The sequence below is a fragment of the Trematomus bernacchii genome, unplaced genomic scaffold, assembly GCF_902827165.1.
Source record: "Trematomus bernacchii unplaced genomic scaffold, fTreBer1.1, whole genome shotgun sequence".
Taxonomy (NCBI): Eukaryota; Metazoa; Chordata; class Actinopteri; order Perciformes; family Nototheniidae; genus Trematomus; species Trematomus bernacchii.
The window spans coordinates 801,104-823,785 of NW_022987656.1; the positions used below are offsets into that span (position 1 = coordinate 801,104).

Genomic DNA, 22,682 nt, shown 5'->3' on the forward strand with positions numbered 1-22,682 from the left:
CCGTGGCTGTCTCCTCCTGATTGGTGGAGTTGGCCCAATAGCCGTAGCGCCACTGTCCTGACGTCAGGACAGTGTTCAAATCTGGATCAGTTTTTATCAGATCCGTTGCAGCCCCTTTTTTAGAGATTTGGGTATGGAGGAAAATAGAGAGGGTTGTGTTTTCTGACACTTGGTGAGTTCCCTGGAACACCGGGGACACATATTCATGTATAAAAGACGTACAAAAGTGCATTTTGCATGATAGGTCCCCTTTAAATTAGAAAGCTGACAAAGTCATATTGCTTGTTAACATCTAAATGTAGTATTTAGTATTGTTTAATGGAATGTATATCAGTGTATTAAAGTCAATACTTCATTTATTTAAACCAATATCTTTCTTGATTCTTTGTACAGTATGAAAAAAGAGTATTTGTACCTGTGCTGAAGTTCACTGCTGTGAGGAGTCCAGTTCTGTCTCTCACTCTCTGGTCCAGGCTGTCTGGATCACCTGGAAACGTTAAACAAACAGATATATATGTAAAGTACCCTTGGATGATGGGTTAGTAGACTAAAAGCTTTAGGAATCCAAAGTACAACATATAATAAGTACCCTGTATCAAGATTGATGCAAAACAAGTGACATTTGACCTTTTTAGAGAGGTTTAGCCAAAACCACTCCACCTCTGAGGTGATTTGGGTGAAAATGTTTTTTTTTCCATATTTCTGTAAAGATACAAAGGTTTTTAAAATCCTCTGATACTGCAGTTAACCAGTCCCAGTTAAAATCTCCAAGTAGCACTATTTCCTTGTAGTCAAGTTGCAATAAAATATTTGCTAGCGAAGACAAGGAGTCCTTGACAGCTGAGGGGGGTCTGTAACAGCCCACCACCATGACCTGTTGCCCCTTTGCCACTTCTATATTTAAGGCTAAAAATTCGAATTGCTTACTGATAGATTTGGAAACTAATGCGGTTACACTGAACTTATTCTTAACATAAATGGCAACGCCACCACCTTTATTAGGCCGGTCGGAACGATACACATTATAACCATTTAAGGAGATGTCAGAGGCCAAAATAGATTTATTTAGCCATGTTTCTGATAAAACAATGACGTCAGCGTCAGTCGAGCTTGCCCAAATGCGGACAAAATCTAGTTTACCTAACAGACTGCGCACATTCAAGTGGATGAAACCCAACCCAGACCTAGCTTTAAAATCAGCAGGAGTAGCGATCTGACTACTACTACTGGGCGGACCAGGGTTAGGTTGTACATTTCCTGACAGTAATAACAACAACAAAAAACAGGCATCTTTTCCTCTTAAACGACACACATACATTGTCATCTATTTTAGAATCACCGGAAAAGTCTGCGAGAGTGTGATTAGAGTTTAAGAAGCAGTCCTGAAGAGCCATCATCGCAGGCAAACAAAAAAGACAAACATATTTTGTCGAGCAGATTGTCTGTGACAAGGCAACCGGTAATTGTTTGTGTAACACATCCGAACCTTTGCAGGGGATGCCCACTGCGGGTGGCAGAACAGACCTGAATCCAGTAGACTTCTCAGAAAGACTAGAGATCTTCCCATAGTCCAAAACAGTTAACAGGCACAGCAGAATCACGATATGGGCCATTTTCCCAGACCAGCACACAGTATCCGCGATGTTCCTGGAGCAAATCAGCACAGCAGCAAAGGACAGGCGAAAGCAGCAGCGTGGAAGCGCTCCGGTCTCTCCGTGGTATCCCCGGGGTGAAAGGTCTCCTCAGCAAAGCAGCACACGACACCGCAGCACACGACAGGTGGGAGCAGGCCTCCGCAACAGCAGAACCAGGACAGGTGGAAAGCAGGCCCCAGCCGTGGTAAATCCTCCTCCGCACAGCAGCACACGCCCGGTGGAAGCAGGCCCCAGCCCGAAGCGTGGAGCCACTCCGTCTCTCCGCGACGACTCCGGGGTAAAAACCTCCTCAGCACAGCCGTACTCTACAGGTGGGAGCAGGCCTCCGCAGCTCGCAGATCGCAGACACCAGACAGGTGGAAAGCAGGCAGCAACAGGTGGAGCCGCTCCGTCTCTTCGCGACGTCTACGGGGGAAAACCACCTCAGCACAGCCGTGAACCACCTCTAAATGTGTTAATGAACCTGGCCTCTAGGAAGGGTTTGTCTCTGCCCAGAATGATATGCTCTATTGCATCATGTTCAGCAGTCTTTCTCCTGCTCCTTTGTGTCATCCTTGCCGTTTTGGTTAAAAGTCTGCATTGCCGTCAGCGATCTCCTCAGCCATCTCCTAAGCCATGTACTCCTGCTAGTGTTTCTTGGTGAGACATTGGAATGAGCATGAGCCAGAACATACCGAGAAGGGACTTCATGCTTCAGCTGGCACACGAGCTGCGCGCTTAGTGGATGGCATCAAAAGCACCACCACTTGCGGACGTGCCCTTCACCGGTGCAGAAGAGCGCAGGAGAATGACCTGCATGGTGAAGGCGCACTGCATGCAGAATAAAACATTCTGCAAATGTGTCAAGTGTGGGGATGCTGTTTGTGGCAAATGCACAGCCAAGGTGCTGAATGTTTGCATCAATTGTGTTTGAGTGTGTGTGAAGCGTTGTATGATCCATGTGTTCTAATTGGTTATTTTTCTTCTTCTCTGATCTTTTGCGTTATTTTTATATGTTCTGTGTTATCTGCTGTTCAATTATATAAAAAATACATTATTATATTATATTATTGTCATGTTGTTGTTTTTTTATGAGTAAAAGGCTATCGTCGATATGAACCATTTTTACCTAAACGAAACACAAGTCTAACACCAAGCGTTTAAATCAGCACTGGTAGCGATATTTTATACTTCATGCTATCTGCACAAACTATATCATATGAAAAGCTGAGAGTCCACAGATTCTATTGGTATAAGTTTCATCCCTGTGCGATCAAAACTCACTGTTCTTGTATGATAAATAAAAGAACATTGTACCTTGAAAATCAATGCATTCTAATAGCGGGTACATTTTACCCGTTGGCGGTTTTAGGTATACAGTGACCTCTGGCGGTTCTAGTCTTAAACACACCACAAAGAAGAGGTCAGTGCATGAAAGACAACATAAAGCATGTCGTACAACAGTGTGGTCAAGCCATTCTGCACATAAGCGTAAACTAGGGAATCCTCCTCGCTTTGTTTCCCATGGATTTATACTCACTAATCAAAAGAAATAAGGATGGCATCCTTCATGTTGACAGCGCATAGCACTCAGGAGAGTTGAGTCATTTGATCTGGATGGCTGGCTCTCCCTCTCCTCTGCCTGTTGCTTGTAGCGAGGGGCTCACAAATCTCCTTGTATTAACACTAGCTTGGCTGTGAGACGGGATTTAGGCCTCAGAGCGGTATCCACTATCGACTGCATGTGAATCCAGTGTTTGAGCTTATAGCAGCCTCCGAAGAGGGATGATGGTCTGTAGGGAGGAAACAGTGTATATGACTGTGACTGGAAATCTATTTATGGTGCCATTATGTAGCATTTAAATCTTGTATCATAGAAATGAATGTTGGATATGCAGTAAACATGATCAACAGAGGACAAACGGTTTTCTCAACCATAACATGGAGACATATTGAGTAGGGCTGTCAGTCGATTAAAATATTTAATCGCGATTAATCGCATGATTGTCCATAGTTAATCGCGATTAATCGCAAATTAATCGCACATTTTTTATCTGTTCTAAATGTACCTTAGAGGGATATTTTTCAAGTTTTTAATACTCTTATCAACATATGAGTGGACAACTATGCTTTATATGTTTGTTTATTATCATTTGAACAATGACAAATATTCTCATGAATATTAAACACAACAACCTCTGAACATTACAAATATTCGCCTCAATTCAACCTGGAACCTCTCTCATACAATAATACTGTGTGTGTGTGTGTGTGTGTGTGTGTGTGTGTGTGTGTGTGTGTGTGTGTGTGTGTGTGTGTGTGTGTGTGTGTGTGTGTGTGTGTGTGTGTGTGTGTGTGTGTGTGTGTGTGTGTGTGTGTGTGTGTGTGTGTGTGTGTGTGTGTGTGTGTGTGTGTGTGTGTGTGTGTGTGTGTGTGTGTGTGTGTGTGTGTGTGTGTGTGTGTGTGTGTGTGTGTGTGTGGAGGATCGTTGGAGCTATGTGCAGCTCAAGGCATATATGCCTGTGTGTATGAGCTGTGTTGCGGCACTATCCGTGCTGAGTGTGCTGTCTGGCTACCTGCATAAAGTCAAGTGCTCGGCGCAGTTGTCGGCGAAATGTCGCTCCTCTGTTTTCATTGAAACAGCTCCTTATATCCGTTAGCTCAGCTAGCTAGCACCAGATGCTAACAACAACAGGTAAGGTGTGCTTCGCTCGCGCCACACATACACACACCCTCCCGGTCCTCCCGATGGCCAGTCCGGGCCTGCCGGTGAGCGTGGAAGTGTGGTCTGCCACAAGCGGGCAGCAGGAGCGGGGCTGTCAGCATCAGCTTGTAGATGGTATTTTAAACTCGATGCGCTCTGAAACTACGGCGGCCGAGGACAAAAAATACACATGCGTTAATCGCGTTAAAATAATTAGTGGCGTTAATTTTTTTTTTGCGTTAACGCGTTATTAACGCGTTAACTTGACAGCCCTAATATTGAGTTGTCATGTCACACGATGAGTTTATGGTGGATTCTCTAAAGATACTCACTTTTAAATGTATTGTTTCACAGGGCTTACGGAAAAAACTGTGGCACAAAAAGCATTTTTCACCAAAGAACTACTGACAGGCAGTACATCAGGAATACATTTTTCTACCAAAGTGTGTGGCTAGAAACACTATTAAGATCAGATATTTTCCACTTTCACATCTCTCCACTTTCACACATCCCACTGTGGTTTTCAACAGGTTAAATGCGCTTAAGACCTTCCTTTTTGATAAAGCTTATAGTTAGTACTAGGGGTGTAACGGTTCACAAAATTCACGGTTCGGTATGTACCTCGGTTTGGGGGTCACGGTTCGGTACGGGTTCGGTCCAACAAGAAAAAGCAAAAAAAAGTCCCAAATGCATAATTCCAGGTTTGTTTTTTATTTATTTTATTTTATTTTATTTATTATATATTATATTATTTATATAACAGTAGTGCAAGTTTCAGTTTAACAATAAGGAATTCTAACATTTTGAATAATTAACTTTATTACACAGTTAAAAACAAACCACAAACAGTACCACACACACTCAGATGGCCATATTATCTATAATGGCTGATGTCAAACAAAAAGGTTCAATAAACTGTAAAACTAAAAAGAATGTCTTGAAAATATTACAAAATAAATAATAAGATAGTGAATCAATCACAATCAATAAAAGCTGGGGTCCTCTACTATTGCATAAGGGCGCAGCATAGCCGTTGAAAAACATATGCCAAAAGCTTCCGTTATTTCTTTTGGTCTCTCGGCTTTCATGTCTATTGGCTTCTTAAACAGCGGGGATAAGCTGTTGAACTGCTGTTGTCTTTTGCCGGGCTCCGGTGATTGCTAAATCTGGGTGATGCCTTCTGATATGATTTAGCATGTTTGGCGTGTGTTACCATTGTAAGAAATTAAAATCAATATGATACTTGAATATTGAATGGATGCACCGTTTTATTTTGAAAAGCTTTATTTTGAAGGACAACCCCGTCGTTTACATGACGTCACGTCCGGTGTTACATGATGTCACTTCCGATTTCACATCTATGTTTACAGCCGTCAGAATGTATAGAATAAAAAGTCATGAATGAGAATATGAGGAGGAAAGGCTTGTGGTGTTACACATTAAACACACAACGTCTAGATCTTCTTATTTTATTCAAAATGAATCCAGAGAAACGAAGGGGATGAAGACCCGCCCATCGTCGAAGCAGCCAATGAGAAGAGGAGCCAGGAATCAGATATTCACACGCAGCACGGACACTCGGGGCCGTTCTCATTTCATCAAATCCCCCTCCTCGACTCCTCTATTCCTCGGTCCTCCGGTAGTGACCCGGAAATGAATTTTAGCACGCCATGTTGAATCTCATTTCTCTAAATGCACATCGAGGACCGAGCGTCGAGGAGGCTCTCTGGAGGAGCTATAACCGAGGATACACTGATGGGTCCTCCACGGTCCTCCACGGCTCCTTCGTGGATGCATTTCCGGGAACAGAGATGTTTCAAAGAATCGTGATGCACGGCCGGACTTATCTCAGCCAATGACAGCTCTGCATGCATCCCCTGGATATTATTTTATTAACTGCTTTCATCCCGACGCGATATTTACAGTGAGAACAGCTGTGAGGTCCGTGCAGAAAGCAGAGCAGTGTGTATAATATATATCACTCAGTATAACAGGCCTACTCTCTTTATTTGCTTTAGTTTAGGAGATATCTACAAACAAAGAGTCGATATTTTTCTAAAACCATTTAGTGCTTCACATAATAAAATACACAACGGCTGTAGCCTGATTATATGCTTTAGGAGCTGTAGGTGCGTGTGTGTGGTGTAGGTGTGTGTGGTACAGTGTGTGCGTAGATGCAGCGGACAGACAGGTCTCAGTTGGTTTGGTGTCCTCTGCTTACTTTTAATACTTCTAAATAAAACTTGTGGCCCGTAATTTATTTTCCTCATTGTAGCGACCAGAGAGGGGAGAGGGGGGATATATCCAGTCTCTGATAGTGTTACGTTATTATGAGAGTGCTCTGCTCTGAAATTGTATATATTTATATAAATATTAGGGCTGTCAGTCGATTAAAATATTTAATCGCGATTAATCGCATGATTGTCCATAGTTAATCGCGATTAATCGCACATTTTTGATCTGTTCTAAATCTACCTTAGAGGGATATTTTTCAAGTTTTTAATACTCTTATCAACATGAGTGGACAAATATACTTTATATGTTTGTTTATTATCATTTGAACAATGACAAATATTCAACAACCTCTGAATATTACAAATATTCGCCTCAATTCAACCTGGAACCTCTCTCATACAATAATACTGTGTGTGTGTGTGTGTGTGTGTGTGTGTGTGTGTGTGTGTGTGTGTGTGTGTGTGTGTGTGTGTGTGTGTGTGTGTGTGTGTGTGTGTGTGTGTGTGTGTGTGTGTGTGTGTGTGTGTGTGTGTGTGTGTGTGTGTGTGTGTGTGTGTGTGTGTGTGTGTGTGTGTGTGTGTGTGTGTGTGTGTGTGTGTGTGTGTGTGTGTGTGTGTGTGTGTGTGTGTGTGTGTGTGTGTGGACCCTGTGATGGATCGTTGGAGCTATGTGCAGCTCAAGGCATATATGCTCGAACGGGAGCTGCCTGGACGCTGCAATCATGTTGGTTGCACGCACTATCCGTGCTGAGTGTGCTGACTTTTCGTACAATGTCCCACTGTCTGGCTACCTGCATAAAGTCAAGTGCTCGGCGCAGTTGTCAGCGAAATGTCGCTCCTCTGTTTTCATTGAAACAGCTCCTTATATCCATTAGCGCAGCTAGCTAGCACCAGATGCTAACAACAACAACAACACGTAAGGTGTGCCTCGCTCGAGTCGCGCCACACATACACACACCCTTCCGGTCCTCCCGATGGCCAGTCCGGGCCTGCCGGTGAGCGTGGAAGTGTGGTCTGCTGTGTTGACCTGCTTTGTTTGTTTCAAAACCACGTTACTTAATTCAATTACTCATTTGAACTTTTCCGAGTCTCCAATTGTCTCTTTTTAACTTCCTCTTGGACTCGGGAACAACGAACACGATCTACACCATTAGCATACCGCTAGGCCTGTCACGATAATTAATTTTGTTGGACGATACATTTTACCGGAAATTATTGCGATAAACGATAATATTGTCGGCACCGTTGTAAGACCATTTTAGACCACTGACATAATGATAATATATAATAATAATTCAAGTACATCCTTTCAAACAGAACTTTTTATTGAACATTCAACATTGCAAATTAAATGTGAAATAATATTCAAATATATAAATCATATATAATAAATAAAACAAATACATTTAATTATAACTGGCTCAGATAATGAAAAACAACAAAATAAGTTACCATAGCTATGCGGATGACACACAAATTTACGTAACAATTTCACCAGGAGATTATGCTCCAATTCAAACACTGAGTAAGTGCATTGAACAAATCAATGACTGGATGTGTCAGAACTTTCTTCAATTAAACAAAGATAAAACTGAGGTAATGGTTTTTGGAGCCAAGGCAGAACGTATAAAAGTTAGCGCTGAGCTTCAGTCTGCAATGTTCAAAACAACAGATAGAGCCAGAAATCTAGGTGTAGTCATGGACTCTGACCTGAGTTTCAACAGTCACATTAAAACAGTTACTAAATCAGCCTACTATCACCTAAAGAACATATCTAGGATTAAAAGACTAATGTCACAGCAGGATTTGGAAAAACTTGTCCATGCTTTTATCTTCAGTAGACTCGACAACTGCAATGGTGTCTTTACAGGCCTCACTAAAAAATCTATTAGAAAGCTGCAGCTAATTCAGAACGCCGCTGCTCGAGTCCTCACTAACACTAAGAAAGTGGATCACATCACTCCTGTTCTGAAGTCCTTACACTGGCTTCCTGTGTGTCAAAGAATAGATTTCGAAATATTGTTGCTGGTCTATAAAGCTTTGAATGGTTTAGGCCCAAAATACATGTCTGACCTACTGCTAAATTATGAACCATCCAGAACTCTCAGGTCTTCAGGGACTGGTCAGCTTTCTGTCCCCAGAGTCAGAACTAAACATGGTAAAGCAGCATTCAGTTATTATGCTCCAAATATCTGGAACAAACTCCCAGAAACCTGCAGGTCCGCTGCAACTCTTACTACTTTTAAATCCAGGCTGAAGACTTATCTTTTTGCCGCTGCTTTTAATTGAACTATTCACATCTTAAACTGCACTGTAACTTTTAACTTTTATCCATGTATTTTTTCTTTTAATGTTTATTTTATTATCTTTTCTTTTTAATGACTGATTTTAAATGCCATTTTCTTAATGTCTTCCATTTTTGTAAAGCACTCTGAATTGCCTTGTGTTGAAAGGTGCTATATAAATAAACTTGCCTTGCCTATAACAAATTAATTAAAATCACACACAACCAAAACAATCAATTAAATAGACTCAGGCTGGAAAACAGAGCTCTCTCTCTCTCTCATATATATATATATAATAATTAGGGCTGTCAATTTAACGCGTTAATAACGCGTTAACGCAAAAAAAATGAACGCCACTAATTATTTTAACGCGATTAACGCATGTGTATTTTTTGTCCTCGGCCGCCGTAGTTTCAGAGCGCATCGAGTTTAAAATACCATCGACAAGCTGATGCTGACAGCCCCACTGATGCTGACAGCCCCGCTCCTACCGCCCGCTTGTGGCAGACCACACTTCCACGCTCACTGGCAGGCCCGGACTGGCCATCGGGAGGACCGGGAGGGAGTGTGTATGTGTGGCGCGACTCACGCGAGCGAGGCACACCTTACGTGTTGTTGTTAGCATCTGGTGCTAGCTAGCTGCGCTAACGGATATAAGGAGCTGTTTCAATGACATTTCGCCGACAACTGCGCCGAGCACTTGACTTTATGCAGGTAGCCAGACAGTGGGACATTGTACGAATAGTCAGCACACTCAGCACGGATAGTACGCGCAACATGATTGCAGCATCCAGGCAGCTCCCGTTGGAGCATATATGCCTTGAGCTGCACATAGCTCCAACACACACACACACACACACACACACACACACACACACACACACACACACACACACACACACACACACACACACACACACACACACACACACACACACACACACACACACACACACACACACACACACACACACACACACACACACACACACACACACACACACACACACACACTATTATTGTATGAGAGAGGTTCCAGGTTGATTTGAAGCGAATATTTGTAATGTTCAGAGGTTGTTGTGTTTAATATTCATGAGAATATTTGTCATTGTTCAAATGATAATAAACAAACATATAAAGCATATTTGTCCACTCATATGTTGATAAGAGTATTAAAAACTTGAAAGATATCCCTCTAAGGTACATTTAGAACAGATAAAAAATGTGCGATTAATTTGCGATTAATCGCGATTAACTATGGACAATCATGCGATTAATCGCGATTAAATATTTTAATCGACTGACAGCCCTAATAATAATGAAAACTACATTCAAGATGCAGTCACAGATGTCCCCCATGTCTGTTGCTGCTGATTGTGTGCACCTGGTGCCCTGTGTTGTCTCCTCCCCCCTCACCTGTGTCTAATTGCTCCACCCTCACCTGTGTCTTGTTGATTAATTAGTGTGTGTGTATTTAGGCTCTGTGTTTCCTGTTTGTAAGGTGTGTGAGATCCTTGTTGCTGGTGACTGTGTTCACATGAGACAGTAAGATTGAGGCTGTGTCTTGTACCACAAGGAGTAATAAATGCCCACACCGGGTTATATTTTAACTCTCTGCCTCTGCCTCCTTGCTTGGTCGGGCCGCTCAACGGTCAGATGTTGGTCCAAGTCAAGGCGCCCAACGTAGGTGGGTAAGAAGTTGGGAATGGATTATACCTTACGCCCATGGAGTCACGGCTGATGTGATCCCATTGCAAGATTGTCTCTAGTTGTTATTTTTACTAGAACCAGGTTCAACAGTGTGTATGATTTAGTTTAACAAGCATGTTGCTCATTACTTTCCCCAAGATGGCCTATTTGCTTGTTAGAGCTGCCTGCAGGCAATCCAAATCTAGACTCTGAATGACGTATATTGCACCAGACCAGAGTGAACAATAATTCATGAATCCACCTTTTGAAAAATTGAATGGGTTATACTCAGCACATGCTACTCCCCTCTAAAAAGAGTATTGAGACGGTTGAATGTCCGCTTCCTGTTGACAAACAAACGGAGGGGAAAAAGCCATTTTCTTAGTGGAGGTGATGAATAAAAAAAGGGTATAAAATGCTGTTTCTTTTTTATAATGTTGTGTAGATTAAGCGAGCAACAATTAACAATGGTCACTACTTTATTCTATCTGGCTCTACAATACATACGTCGTCCGTACCAAAGTCTAATTGTTGTAGTTTTAAATAAAAGAAGGGGCTGAAATAACTAGGTTTAATTAGTTCATGAACTGTGGATACTGTAAGTAATTAGAATGACAGACATGGACTGTGAATACTGTAAGTAATTACAATTACAGACCGTAATTCAGCCTAAAGGGTTATCGTAGGGTGTATATCCATAATTTGATTAATTAATAGCCAACACTGTTCTCAATCATTTAAATTCAAGATGATATCTTCCTACTGCCTCACTAACAATTCCTCAGCATTACCTATTATAAAATGACTCTGTTTTACTTGGGTTGATATCCATATGGCTTGTTGAAGTACAACTATGCTAATGTTAGCTTCCACCTTCTTTTCAACTGACAGGCAGCAGCTCTGTCATCGTTCGACACCTCTGAGCACTCTGGAGATATCAATGAATTAATGATGACTGGATGCTAAAAATGTCACACGGACCACATCAAAGCAAACACAAAGGTATCGATCTCACGTCGAGCTCCAAAAAAATGGTTGCATAAGGCGATGACATTCAGATAATGCGCATCAATTTCCCCGTCAACATTAAAGGTGGAGGAGAAAACGCAGTGTGAACACATCAAAGTCAAGAGACCTTTAAAGCTAATTAATTTTGTCCTTTCTGAAAAGGATTAATCCTCAAGTGGATTATTTTTAACTGCTGTTTTAGAATACAGCATATTTGTTGGTGGTTGTAGGAGCACAACCCTCTGAATCCTTTTGTGTCCCAAATGTTAAAATGACAGTTACACATGAAAGAATGTGACACTGGCTTTTAGTTTACTGAAATAATAATAATTACTAGCTTGAGGTAGAACATTTATTATATTTGGCTAGTAGTCCAAAACAACTCATGTGAAATGATGGACTGGGGACAAAAAGATACAATATGACAATTATTATGTTGATCAGCATGGCAAGTAAAGGTCATAAGGTTTAATTTACAGTGCATGTTTTCGGCGCTGATCCTTGTTCATTAATGTTACATGACTAAACATAAAAACTAAATCTAAACACAGAATATATACAACAACATGTATAAAACATAACATAAACCTGACAAAAACCTATACATGACATTTATAAACCAAAATATGGCAACATTAACAGTAATGACGTGATGTTACAGGTTTCTTATCTTTCCCATCTTAACACTGCAAGAGTAAAAACGTGATGTTTAAATACCTCACTTAGTTTGAGATACAATGGAAAAGGCATAACAAACAGTGCTTGACAATGCTTTTAAGTATGCAACATTTATTTTCTTTATAACCTTGAAGCTTCTACTACCATTCATCTTTAAACATCAAAGAGATAAAAGGGAGACTATAGATATAAAGCTCCATTAGTCATCAATGCAATTTGACGGAATTGGCTACATCTTTAATAGTCCAAATCATTCCCATAAGATTATTTTAGCATCACAGACCACACGGTATTTTCATGCTGGCACACGCAGCACATGCATACATGCAAAAGGCTTTTGATATAGCAAACTTTATAGAGGCTTGACCTTTACTTTCGTTCTTAATGATCCGATTAAATCCTTTTCTTACAACAAAAGTCGTTGTCGAATTGAAGGATAAAACATAATGTTGGGATCAAGGCTTAAGAAAAAAGACTGTTATTGAATAGCAAGCTCAAAAAAGGAGAACAAAACTTGTTAGAAATTGGTCAAAGACATCTTAGCCTCAATAGAGAGGCAACAATTCAGCAATTTGCTGTTGTTGCTCTTCAAAGGAATGTCTGGGAGCTTTTGTTCAAGACAATACCTGCCCCACTGTATGCTGCTAATATAAAGTATAGAGTATTGAAACCCAGTTCCTTGCTATACCGTAAGTGGAAGGTCAGGATTCTACAATAGAAACAAAAAGATCATTGAAGAAAAATGGTAGTTAGTAGGTTGATAGTGTAGCCGATACCTTCCAGTGATTTAGTTGTTTATTTTTTGGTTGGGGGGCATTATGTTCTTCAAAGTCGTGCAGTGGATTGTAGTTTGTAAAATATTTCATTTATGTATAGGTGGCATAAGAATGGTCAATTTAGGTGCCAGGGTTCCGTTGGGGACCGCCCCAGAGTCTGTGGCCGGTAAGTGCCAGTTAGGATGCATGTGTGTTGCGGGGGTGGAGCTGAGGAGGCCAATCAGCATTACTGGGGACACCTGGACAGAACCCCAGGTTCTACATAAGCCCAGCTGCCCAGAGTCACAGGGCCTTCGCGACTCTCTCCAAGACTGCTGTGGGAAACCCTCGCCGGGAACCTTTCCCCTCGCCCATCCTCTCATTCGTACCATCGGAGCTTATTTGCAGAACCCGCTGCTGTGTTGTTTTTGAGTTACCACAATAAATATGCCGTGGTTTTTCGGAAACCCGCCTACGCCTCCCTCTCTTTTTGTTGTGGCCCGCGAGCCGGTCATAACAATGTTCAAATCCCCACCATCAGTAACTATTAATAAGACAGAATACCAAAATAAATCTCACAGATAATAATATACTGTTATGTCTCACTTCTGCAGGCACCACAGAATGATGCTGATGAACAGATTGAACCAAAACCTTGCGGGCTCAGTCATATCCCTCCTCTTTGATTTTCCTGTCATAGCTTCTTTTGAACTGTGCAGCAAAGGGGGCTAAGATTTCGACTTTTATTTCTGCACGCCCTATAATCATATTTTTTGTATGCGATGTGCAGCCAAACCCTGCAGACAGCTCAGGTATTTCACTGATGTGTTTGTTCTGGCTTCAGACATGGCTGGCAAAGACAGTGAGAGATTGAGAAATTTGAAAATAGGAACCTGGAGCAAGATAGTCAGGGAAAGAATGTGATAGACAGAGGAGCGTAAGAAAGACAGAAAGAAACTATACGAAAGGCAGAAGAGAGGAGAAACACAGAATGATTAAAAGCCTGGTCATTCCAGACAGTGGCACGGTGAAATTATTCGGCCTGTCGTTCTAGACACTTTGGAAGACAGGAGGGTATACACAAAAGTGGCTGGTACACACACACACACACACACAGCTAACAACTTAGAATAGCGTCTCCTTTTTGGACTCTGTTACAGTCAAATTAGCATTGGCTCACATTGGCCAATGTCGCAAATTCACATATCAAACTTCACCAAAGCTGAATAACGAACAAGTTTTGCTTAAGTTTGCCACATAACCAAACTGTTTTAGACATTGATGTGACCAGGCCTTAAAGGAATCATTCACTTTTACAAGTCATAGTGCGTTTGGTTGGTCCCAAGCGACATTATTACTTTTGGTTGATTTTCTATTTAGTCTTGTTCAACCTCACAATGCACAAATAAAAGCAGAGCACTTTTTAAAAATGTAATTTTCTGAAGGGCGTGTACAAAGAAGCAGAGCTAGCAATTACATGTAGAACGTCTTTCTTATTAGTCAGAAGTTTGGCGGTAATGTAAACAAGGAAATCCACATGCATGGAAAAAATACAAATCGGGCAACATCGTAGCAGAATGCTCCACATAAACATTTGGCTGATACTGGCAGTAATCCTGCTTTGGTGTTCCTATTAAATACATTTGGAACAAACATCTCCACTAAAGGTTTTGAGTTGTCAAAAATATGCCTCTCTGCCCTTGTCATAGCAACCTTGCACTTACAACAACATTGCATAGTGTTATTTACATTACATTAGGGGTGTAACGGTATCCGTCCCGTACCGTCACGGTTTGGACGTCACGGTTCGACACATGCAGTCACACGACGAATACGCCTTTTTTATGAGTGGGAAAAAAGTCTGTCACTGACTCAGGGCAGTATCCATTACACTATATATAATCCAGGGGGCGGTATTGCGCCTAAAAGCAGTTTGCCAGCCCTTAAACAACAAATGAAGAACAAGAAGAAACACAACAACAAAACTAACGAAGTACAAGAAGAAGAAAAGTTAGTATGGCGATTTCAGATAACACACAGGAGCTAGAAGACCCACCTGCTTCTTTTAAATCAGCTGTGGGAACATTTCGGGTTCCCTGTGGACTACAATAAGGATGGAGTGCGAGTGCTGGATCGGAAGAGGACGGTGTGTAGGCGTTGTTCGACAGCGGTGCGGTATGCTAATGGTAACACACGCCAAACATGCTAAATCATATTAGTAGGCATCAGCCAGATTTGCCAATCACCGGAGCCCGGCAAAAGACAATAGCAGTTCAACAGCTTATCCCCGCTGTTTTTAAGAAGCCAATAGACATGAAAGCCGAGAGACCAAAATAAATAACGGAAGCTATTGGCATATATATTTCAACGGCTATGCGCCCTTGAAACACTTTCTTATTATTTATTTTGTAATATTTTCAAGACATTCTTTTTAGTTTTACAGCTTGTTGAAACCTTTTTGTTTGACATCAGCCATAGATAATATGGCCATCTGAGTGTGTGTGGTGCTGTTTGTGGTTTGTTTTTAACTGTAATAAAGTTAATTATTCAAAATGTTAGAGTTCCTTATTTTTATACTGAAACTTGCACTACTGTTCAAAAATAAATACCAACAAACCTGGAATTATTATTTTTTTTTTTTCTTGTTGTACCGAACCCGTACCGAACAGTGACCCCCAAACCGAGGAACGTACCGAACTGTGAATTCTGTGAACCGTTACACCCCTACATTACATGTTTACATTTTTCTGGATTCAAATGAAATACATGTACAGAATGTACATTTGTAGGCTTTGAATGTTCTGGTCAGTGTTTTTTTTTTAATCTTCGAATGGAGCCCAGTGTCCAGTCTTTGCCCTAGACATACCATTTCCTGGTTATAGCTCAATATGAGAGTGCAATTGATTGATACATATGAAAGTGGTATTAATCATCTTATCATCTCCTAAAATTATTAACTATTCATTTAATGGAGAAGCAAATTCTATGCTGGTCTGGAAATAATGATAAACTGTAATAGCTCAGTTTTACATGGCTGCTGATTAATGACACTGTCTCTATAGATACACTTCCCTGCCAAAGGGATGTCTGCTAGCTTCTAAAAATGACCAAATGTTTCTCTGAGTTAGGATTTCCCCTCTGCAGAGCAGTAGCAGGGGGTCCGTGCTGCTGAGAAGGAGCCTCTGCGAAACGTTGAAGGTTATGTTGGAGCAAACATAATGGCAAAGGCCAGTCTATTTAGTTATGCTGGGGATTTTCAGTGTACCGCACTCCTGGGAGAGATGACTTTCCACTGTGTGTGAAACACCCTGCCAAGCCTGGCAACAGACAATACACTGCAGAGATGTGATATGTTTAATAATGGAAACAAATCAATCCTTGACTCTTCAGTTTTTTGTCCTCAGCTGTGAAAACACTACATGAGAGATGTTAATTGAAATCCTTTTCTCGTCCAAGGTCAAGAGTTTTGTTGCAAAGAGACGATAGCGGTGTGACTGAAAAACCTGTCCCTGACAGTTGAATTATTTTATAGTGCAATCTTTTTTTTCCAGCATCTAATGATGAAACAAAAACGCTTGTGTAACTCTGGATCTCTTTAAAGGAAAAGGTTTCTTGTGATGATGAAGGTCCCTCAGATCATTCATTCGCCTTCCGCTGCTTCACTTCACTTAATGAATTTAACTCTAGCTCTTCCTCTCCTTCCGTGAATGCCTCAACTCACAATGCCTATCTATCTGGGCATGTAATGAAATCAAGTTATTACTGCTATCAAAGTAGTTCAGCGATGTAATGAGAGCGAACATTTTCTCAATTTGTGTTGGGGTTAACCAAATCAACCTAATCATTGGGACCAAAAATAAAATAAGGAACAGGAGCACAGCGGTGTATTAACATACAAATGAGACACATTGTTGCACTATCTTACACCGGGGTGCATGGGTGAAATGTGTTTCATTGACGTGTTCGGTATAATGATCCCGACCACTGCTTAGTTATCGCATAGCACTGATATGCGTTTCCGGAGCCAGAGGTAGCCCCACACATAGCAAGCTACTGCGATTGGGTAGATCTCGTGCAGGGCAGAGGATGTGGCATGATTAGGGAAGGAGAGGGGCCAGGGACCTGCGAACCACTCTCCCTGAAAGAAACCCCCAAAACCAGCGGATGGGGCGGCATCCGTGAAAAGCCTTGTTGAGTCTGAGGAGTGCACTATGTCGTTGTAGAAAAAAGTGACACCGTTCCATTGGTCGAGCAGGAGGGACCAGAAGTGCAGGTTTGAGCGGCATCCTTCGTCTAAAGCAGGGGTCCCCAAACTTTTTCCTGTGAGGGCCACATAACCTTTCCCTTCTCTGATGGGGGCCGGGGTCAGTTTGTAACAGAAAAAGTGTGACGATCGCAGGGGTGCCTAAACGTAAACATTTATTGTTTTCCAGAAAGCCACACATAACCAAATATTAATAACCTTTTCCGGGATCTTCACAGAAAAAAAGTCAGGAAATAAATAATAACACTATTAATGAAATAAATAATAACCAAATAACCCTCTCTGGGTTCTTCACAGAAAAAAAGTCCACTGAACATTAACTTTCTGTTGTGCCGTGCACAATCTTAACAGGTAAAAGTTTAGCTTAGTTGTCAGAGCAGAATCTCTTACTCAAATGACTCATATGAGCAGTCTCTCAAAGTTCTTGTGTTCCTTCCTTATAATCCTTTTGTAGGTTCCAGTAGGCTTGTAGACACCGCTGTTTGCAAAACCACAAAGCAAGCAGGCTGAGAAACCGAACTAAGTGATACAGCACCTACACAGCACAATACATTTCACTACCAGTATGGTTGTGGAGATGGATTTTATCACAGTAGATTTTATTATGATTAAATTTGTTTATACTCAGAAAAGTGATCTTACCTATGTATGTTCATCGGTGTGAACTGTGGGCCTGCATCTGGCTGGTGAGAAGTTGAATGTCAGGTTCCATTCTAGTCACAGCCAGTCTCAAACACTGATGCAGATGTTCATCTGTCAATCTTGATCTCATCTGAGTTTTCAGGTGTTTCATGTGTGAAAAGGTTTGCTCGCAGATATACGTGCTGCCAAAAAGTGTAAACATCTTCATTGCGTGTTTTTTTTATGTTAGGGTACGTGTCGTTTGGGAGGGCGGCATAGAAGTCAATGAGACTGTTGGGCTTGAATGCGTCTTTCAGAACATCACAGTTCTGTAACTCGGCCAACTCAAACTGATAAGAAGGCTGGGCTTCATCGATGTCGGCAAGAAAGGGGTTCTGAAAAAGACGGATTTCTTTTGCATTAACACGTAGTTGCCGGAATCGCACACCGAACTCCGCCTTCAGCATTTCCAGTGCTTCCACACACTTTTCAGCTGGGAACGGGACCGCTGGGTTCTCTGCAGAGAGGTTTTGGGTAGCAGGGAGATGGATGAAGTTGTGCTTTTTCACTTGTTCCAAAAGCAGCGCAAGTTTCACCTCAAATGCTTTTATGTGAGAATACATGTCGCAAATGAGTTTCCCCTGCCCTTGTAGCTGCAAGTTAAGGCTGTTCAGCATTTCTGTCACGTCTGTTAAAAATGCGAGGTGCCATTTCCATTCTGGGTCGATCAGCTCTGGGACCGTTTTGTCTTTTGAATGAAGAAATGCGTTAATTTCGGGTAGCAGCTCGTAAAAACGCCTCAAAACTCTGCCCCGGCTCAACCATCGGACCTCTGTGTAGTACAGCACATCGCCGTGCGCAGACTCCAGTTCAGACAGGAATTGTTGGAACTGCCTGTGTTTAAGTCCCTTTGCTCTGATGAAGTTTATGCATGACACCACAACCTTCATGACAGAATCCCACTTCAACACTTTGCAGCACAGTGCTTGCTGGTGAATTAGGCAGTGGATTTGTAGCGGGGCGGTGAGACCCCGTTCTTCCATCTCCCGGTTCATGCGTCCTATTAGACCCCGAGTCGCGCCCACCATACTAGGAGCCCCGTCAGTCGTGATGCTGGCAAGCTTTGACCAGTCTAGGTCCAACTCTTCCATGGTTTGGCATACTTTGCCGAAAATATCCTCCCCCGTTGTAGTCCCTTTGAGACTTTGGAGGGCTGCCAGCTCCTCGCACATCTCAAAGTTTGCGCTAACTCCGCGAATAAAAATGAGCAGCTGCGCTGTGTCTTGCACGTCCGTGCTCTCATCCAGTGCTAATGAAAAAAAGTCAAATTCTTTCGTCTTCTGCTGCAGCTGGGCATATACATTACCCCCGATTTCTTCAATGCGTCTGGTGATTGTACTCGCCGACAGACTCACGGCATTAAAGACATCTTTCTTCTCGGGACACACCTCTTCCGCGACAGCATTCAAACATTTCTTGACAAACTCTCCATCAGTGAAAGGTTTACCGCTGCTTGCTATCAGTTGAGCAACCCGAAAGCTGGCCCGAACGGATGACTGGTTCAGCTGAGCTTGGCGTACAAATGTATTCTGCTGAGCTAAAAGTCCACTTTTTAGCTTTGAGAGTTTGTCTGCTCGCATTTGGCCTTGCAAGTTATCATACTTGTCTTTGTGACGGGATTCATAGTGTCGGCGCAGATTGTATTCTTTGAATACCGCCACCGCCTCTTGACAGATGAGACAAACAGCCTTTTCTTTCCATTGAACAAAAAAATAATCGTTTGACCACTGCAGGTTAAATACCCTGCATTCTGAATCAATTTTTCTCTTACCTAACCTTTTCGCCATTATTCTGTTCTATTTGACAGGGGCTAGTCTAGGATTCGCGTGGCCAGACTGAAAAAAAAATCATAATGCGTCTCTGGTATTGTTCAGGGGGCCGGGCCAAATGTGGAGGCGGGCCGTATCCGGCCCGCGGGCCTTAGTTTGGGGACCACTGGTCTAAAGGGACATGATCGTGGAGGTTTTTAACAGCTGATGCTGCGTCCAGGAGGCGGGAGATGAATGAGCGTCCCTGTGGGATGACGCGCATGGCGAAATTAAGGTGCCCGAGAAGGGAGAGCAGCTGCTGTTTAGTAATGATGTGTTGTGCACAGTAGGACTTAGTGATGTCGCGTATGCGCTGCAGTTTGTCATTTGGGAGAGACGCTTTCATCTCTATGGAGTTGAGAGTGATGCCCAGGAACTCCAGACGGGGCCTATGGTTTTCTCCGTGGATAGGGGGACGCCTAGCTCTTGGAAACAGTGTTTCAATTTAAGCAGTGAAGCACCTGAGTTTTCCCATGGGGGATCTATAAGAAGAAAATCATCCAGCAGGTGAAGAACGGATGGGATTCTGATGACGTTCAGCAGGATCCAACAGAGTGCCTCGGAGAAGGAATTGAAAATGCATGGGCTACTTCTGCACCCGAAAGTGAGGCGGACGGCGAAGTAGAGCTTGGACTCCCACCTGATGCCGAACATTTTCCACTGGGACGGATGAATGGGAATGATTTTGAAGGCATCGGTGATGTCTGCTTTGGAGAGCCAGGCTCCTTGGCTTGCAAATTTAATTAGCTTAATTGCGTTGTCGACCGAGGCGTAGTGAAGGGAGAATGGTTCTGATGGGATGAGGCTATTGACGCTGGAAAAGGGGCCCTAGCGGGGAGCAGACAGATCATAAATTAGCCTTTTTTTCTCTGAGTATTTGCGAGTGGCTACTCCTATTGGGCTAGTGCGAAACATTGAGAATGGGGATGAGTGAAAAGGGCCGATGATATACCCTTTGCTGAGTTCTTTCTCTATGAGCTGAGAAACAACTGCGGGTTCTTTGATGATAGACTGCAGGTTTTTTGCAATGAAGGTCACAGTGGGGGAAGAGAGGACCCCTACCCTGAAGCCTTGGGAAAGCCCTGAGAGGAGATAGTCAACGAACACGGGATCTGGGTGAATAGATAGGACGGCTGCTAAGTGTGTTATGTTAAGTTAATAGGAGTGGAGAGGTGGATGTTCAGAAGGTTTTCCCGCCAAGAGGTTTCTGAAGCAGGGTGGGGATCTTAGGACGGCCGCTGCGCCTGGGGCACACGGACCTCGTGTCAGGGTTGAGTAAGCAGGCAGGACCCAAATGCAGATTTTCAAGAATAATCCTTTATTCCAAGGTACAAAGTAGAAACACAGAACACTACCCTGTGACACACAGTCAACTACAAACAATGAACCAACAATGACAGACAGAAAAACCAGAACTAAAATACACACAAGACACAGGTGAGGAGGGAGGAGAAAACACAGGGGCACCAGGTGAACACAATCGGGCAATCAGGCAGGACAGGGGTGAACACTTTTCAAAACAAAACAGGAAACCAAAGACAGAAAAAGACAAGACAAAACCCAACACAGACAGATCGTAACAGTACCCCCCCCTCAAGGGACGGATCCCAGACGTCCCAAAAAGTCCCAAACATTCCAGCAGGGTGGGTGGAGGGGGTCTGGAGGAGGGACGCACAAACAAGACCAACAGGGTGGGTGGAGGGGGTCTGGAGGAGGGACGCACAACCAGGACCAACAGGGTGGGTGGAGGGGGTCTGGAGGAGGGACGCACAACCAGGACCAACAGGGTGGGTGGAGGGGGTCCGGAGGACGGGCCCGGAAGGGGTCCCGGGCGGACGGCCCGGGAGCAAGGCAGAGTCCAAAAAGGGGCGAAGGCCACAGCGGGCGAACTCGGGGACCCAGGCATGAGAGCGAAGGCAGTGGTTGGGAGAGTCAGGGGGCCGGGCTCGAGGGCGAAGACCACGGCTGGGGAACTCAAGGGGCCGGGCTCGAGGGCGAAGGCAGCGGCTGGAAGAGTCAGGGGGCCGGGCTCGAGGGCGAAAACCACGGCTGGGGAACTCAGGAGGCCGGGCTCGAGGGCGAAGACCGCGGCACTCAGGGGGCCGGGCTCGAGGGCGAACAAGAAGGCGTCTACGGGACAGCTCCGGAGGACGGGCAGGAAGGCGCTGACGGGACAGCTCCGGAGGCCGGGCAGGAAGGTGCCGACGGGACAACTCCGGAGGCCGGGCAGGAAGGCGCCGACGGGACAGCTCCGGAGGACGAGCAGGAAGGCGCCGACGGGACAGCTCCGGAGGACGGGCAGGAAGGCGCCGACGGGACAGCTCCGGAGGCCGGGCAGGAAGGCGCCGACGGGACAGCTCCGGAGGCCGGGCAGGAAGGCGCCGACGGGACAGCTCCGGAGGCCGGGCAGGAAGGTGCCGACGGGACAACTCCGGAGGACGAGCAGGAAGACGCCGACGGGACAGCTCCGGAGGCTGGGCAGGAAGGCGCCGACGGGACAGCTCCGGAGGCCGGGCAGGACCCAGTATCGGCCGGACAGGAACCGGAGCCGACGGGACAGGCGTAGACGGGATCCTGAACATGACATGGGCTGGTGTCAATGGGACCCCGGATGGAGCAAGGGCTGGTGTCGACTGGACCCCCAACGGAACAGGACACAGAGTTGGCAGGACCCCCGGCGGGACAGGTGTTGGCGGGACCCCCAACAGGACAGGATCTGGTGTTGGCAGGAAATCCGGCGGAGCAGGTGTCGGCGGGACCCCCAACGGGACAGGACAAGGGGTTGGCAGGACCCACAGCGGAACAGGTGTCGGCAGGACCTCCAACGATACTGGACGTGGAGTTGGCAGGACCCTCGGCAGGAGAGTTGTCGGCGGGACCCCCAACGGGACAGGACATGGAGTTGGCAAGACCCCCGGCAGGAGAGTTGTCGGCGGGACCCC

At 44.0% G+C, this 22,682-nt stretch overlaps 1 protein-coding gene across 1 annotated transcript; it reads right to left on the reverse strand.

Moving 5' to 3' along the window:
• Nucleotides 1–2,372: 2,372 nt before the first annotated feature.
• LOC117486649 (general transcription factor II-I repeat domain-containing protein 2-like) lies at nucleotides 2,373–19,512 on the reverse strand. Its single transcript, XM_034135156.1, has 3 exons — nucleotides 18,128–19,512; nucleotides 17,042–17,336; nucleotides 2,373–2,465 (listed from the first exon to the last, which is right to left on the reverse strand). The coding sequence occupies exons 1-3, from the start codon at nucleotides 19,510–19,512 to the stop codon at nucleotides 2,373–2,375; spliced, it is 1,773 nt and encodes a 590-aa protein (XP_033991047.1).
• Nucleotides 19,513–22,682: the final 3,170 nt, after the last annotated feature.

What these genes read in the sequence shown, in the direction of transcription:
- LOC117486649 (XM_034135156.1), bottom strand. Translation starts at nt 19,512, where the DNA reads ATGCGAGCAGACAAACTCTCAAAGCTAAAAAGTGGACTTTTAGCTCAG. An exon ending in GCCGCCCTCCCAAACGACAC is followed by an intron (nt 17,337 to 18,127) that starts GTACCCTAACAT and finishes GGCCCCCATCAG; the next exon opens with AGAAGGGAAAGGTTATGTGG. An exon ending in ACGAGATCTACCCAATCGCA is followed by an intron (nt 2,466 to 17,041) that starts GTAGCTTGCTAT and finishes TTCTGCATGCAG; the next exon opens with TGCGCCTTCACCATGCAGGT.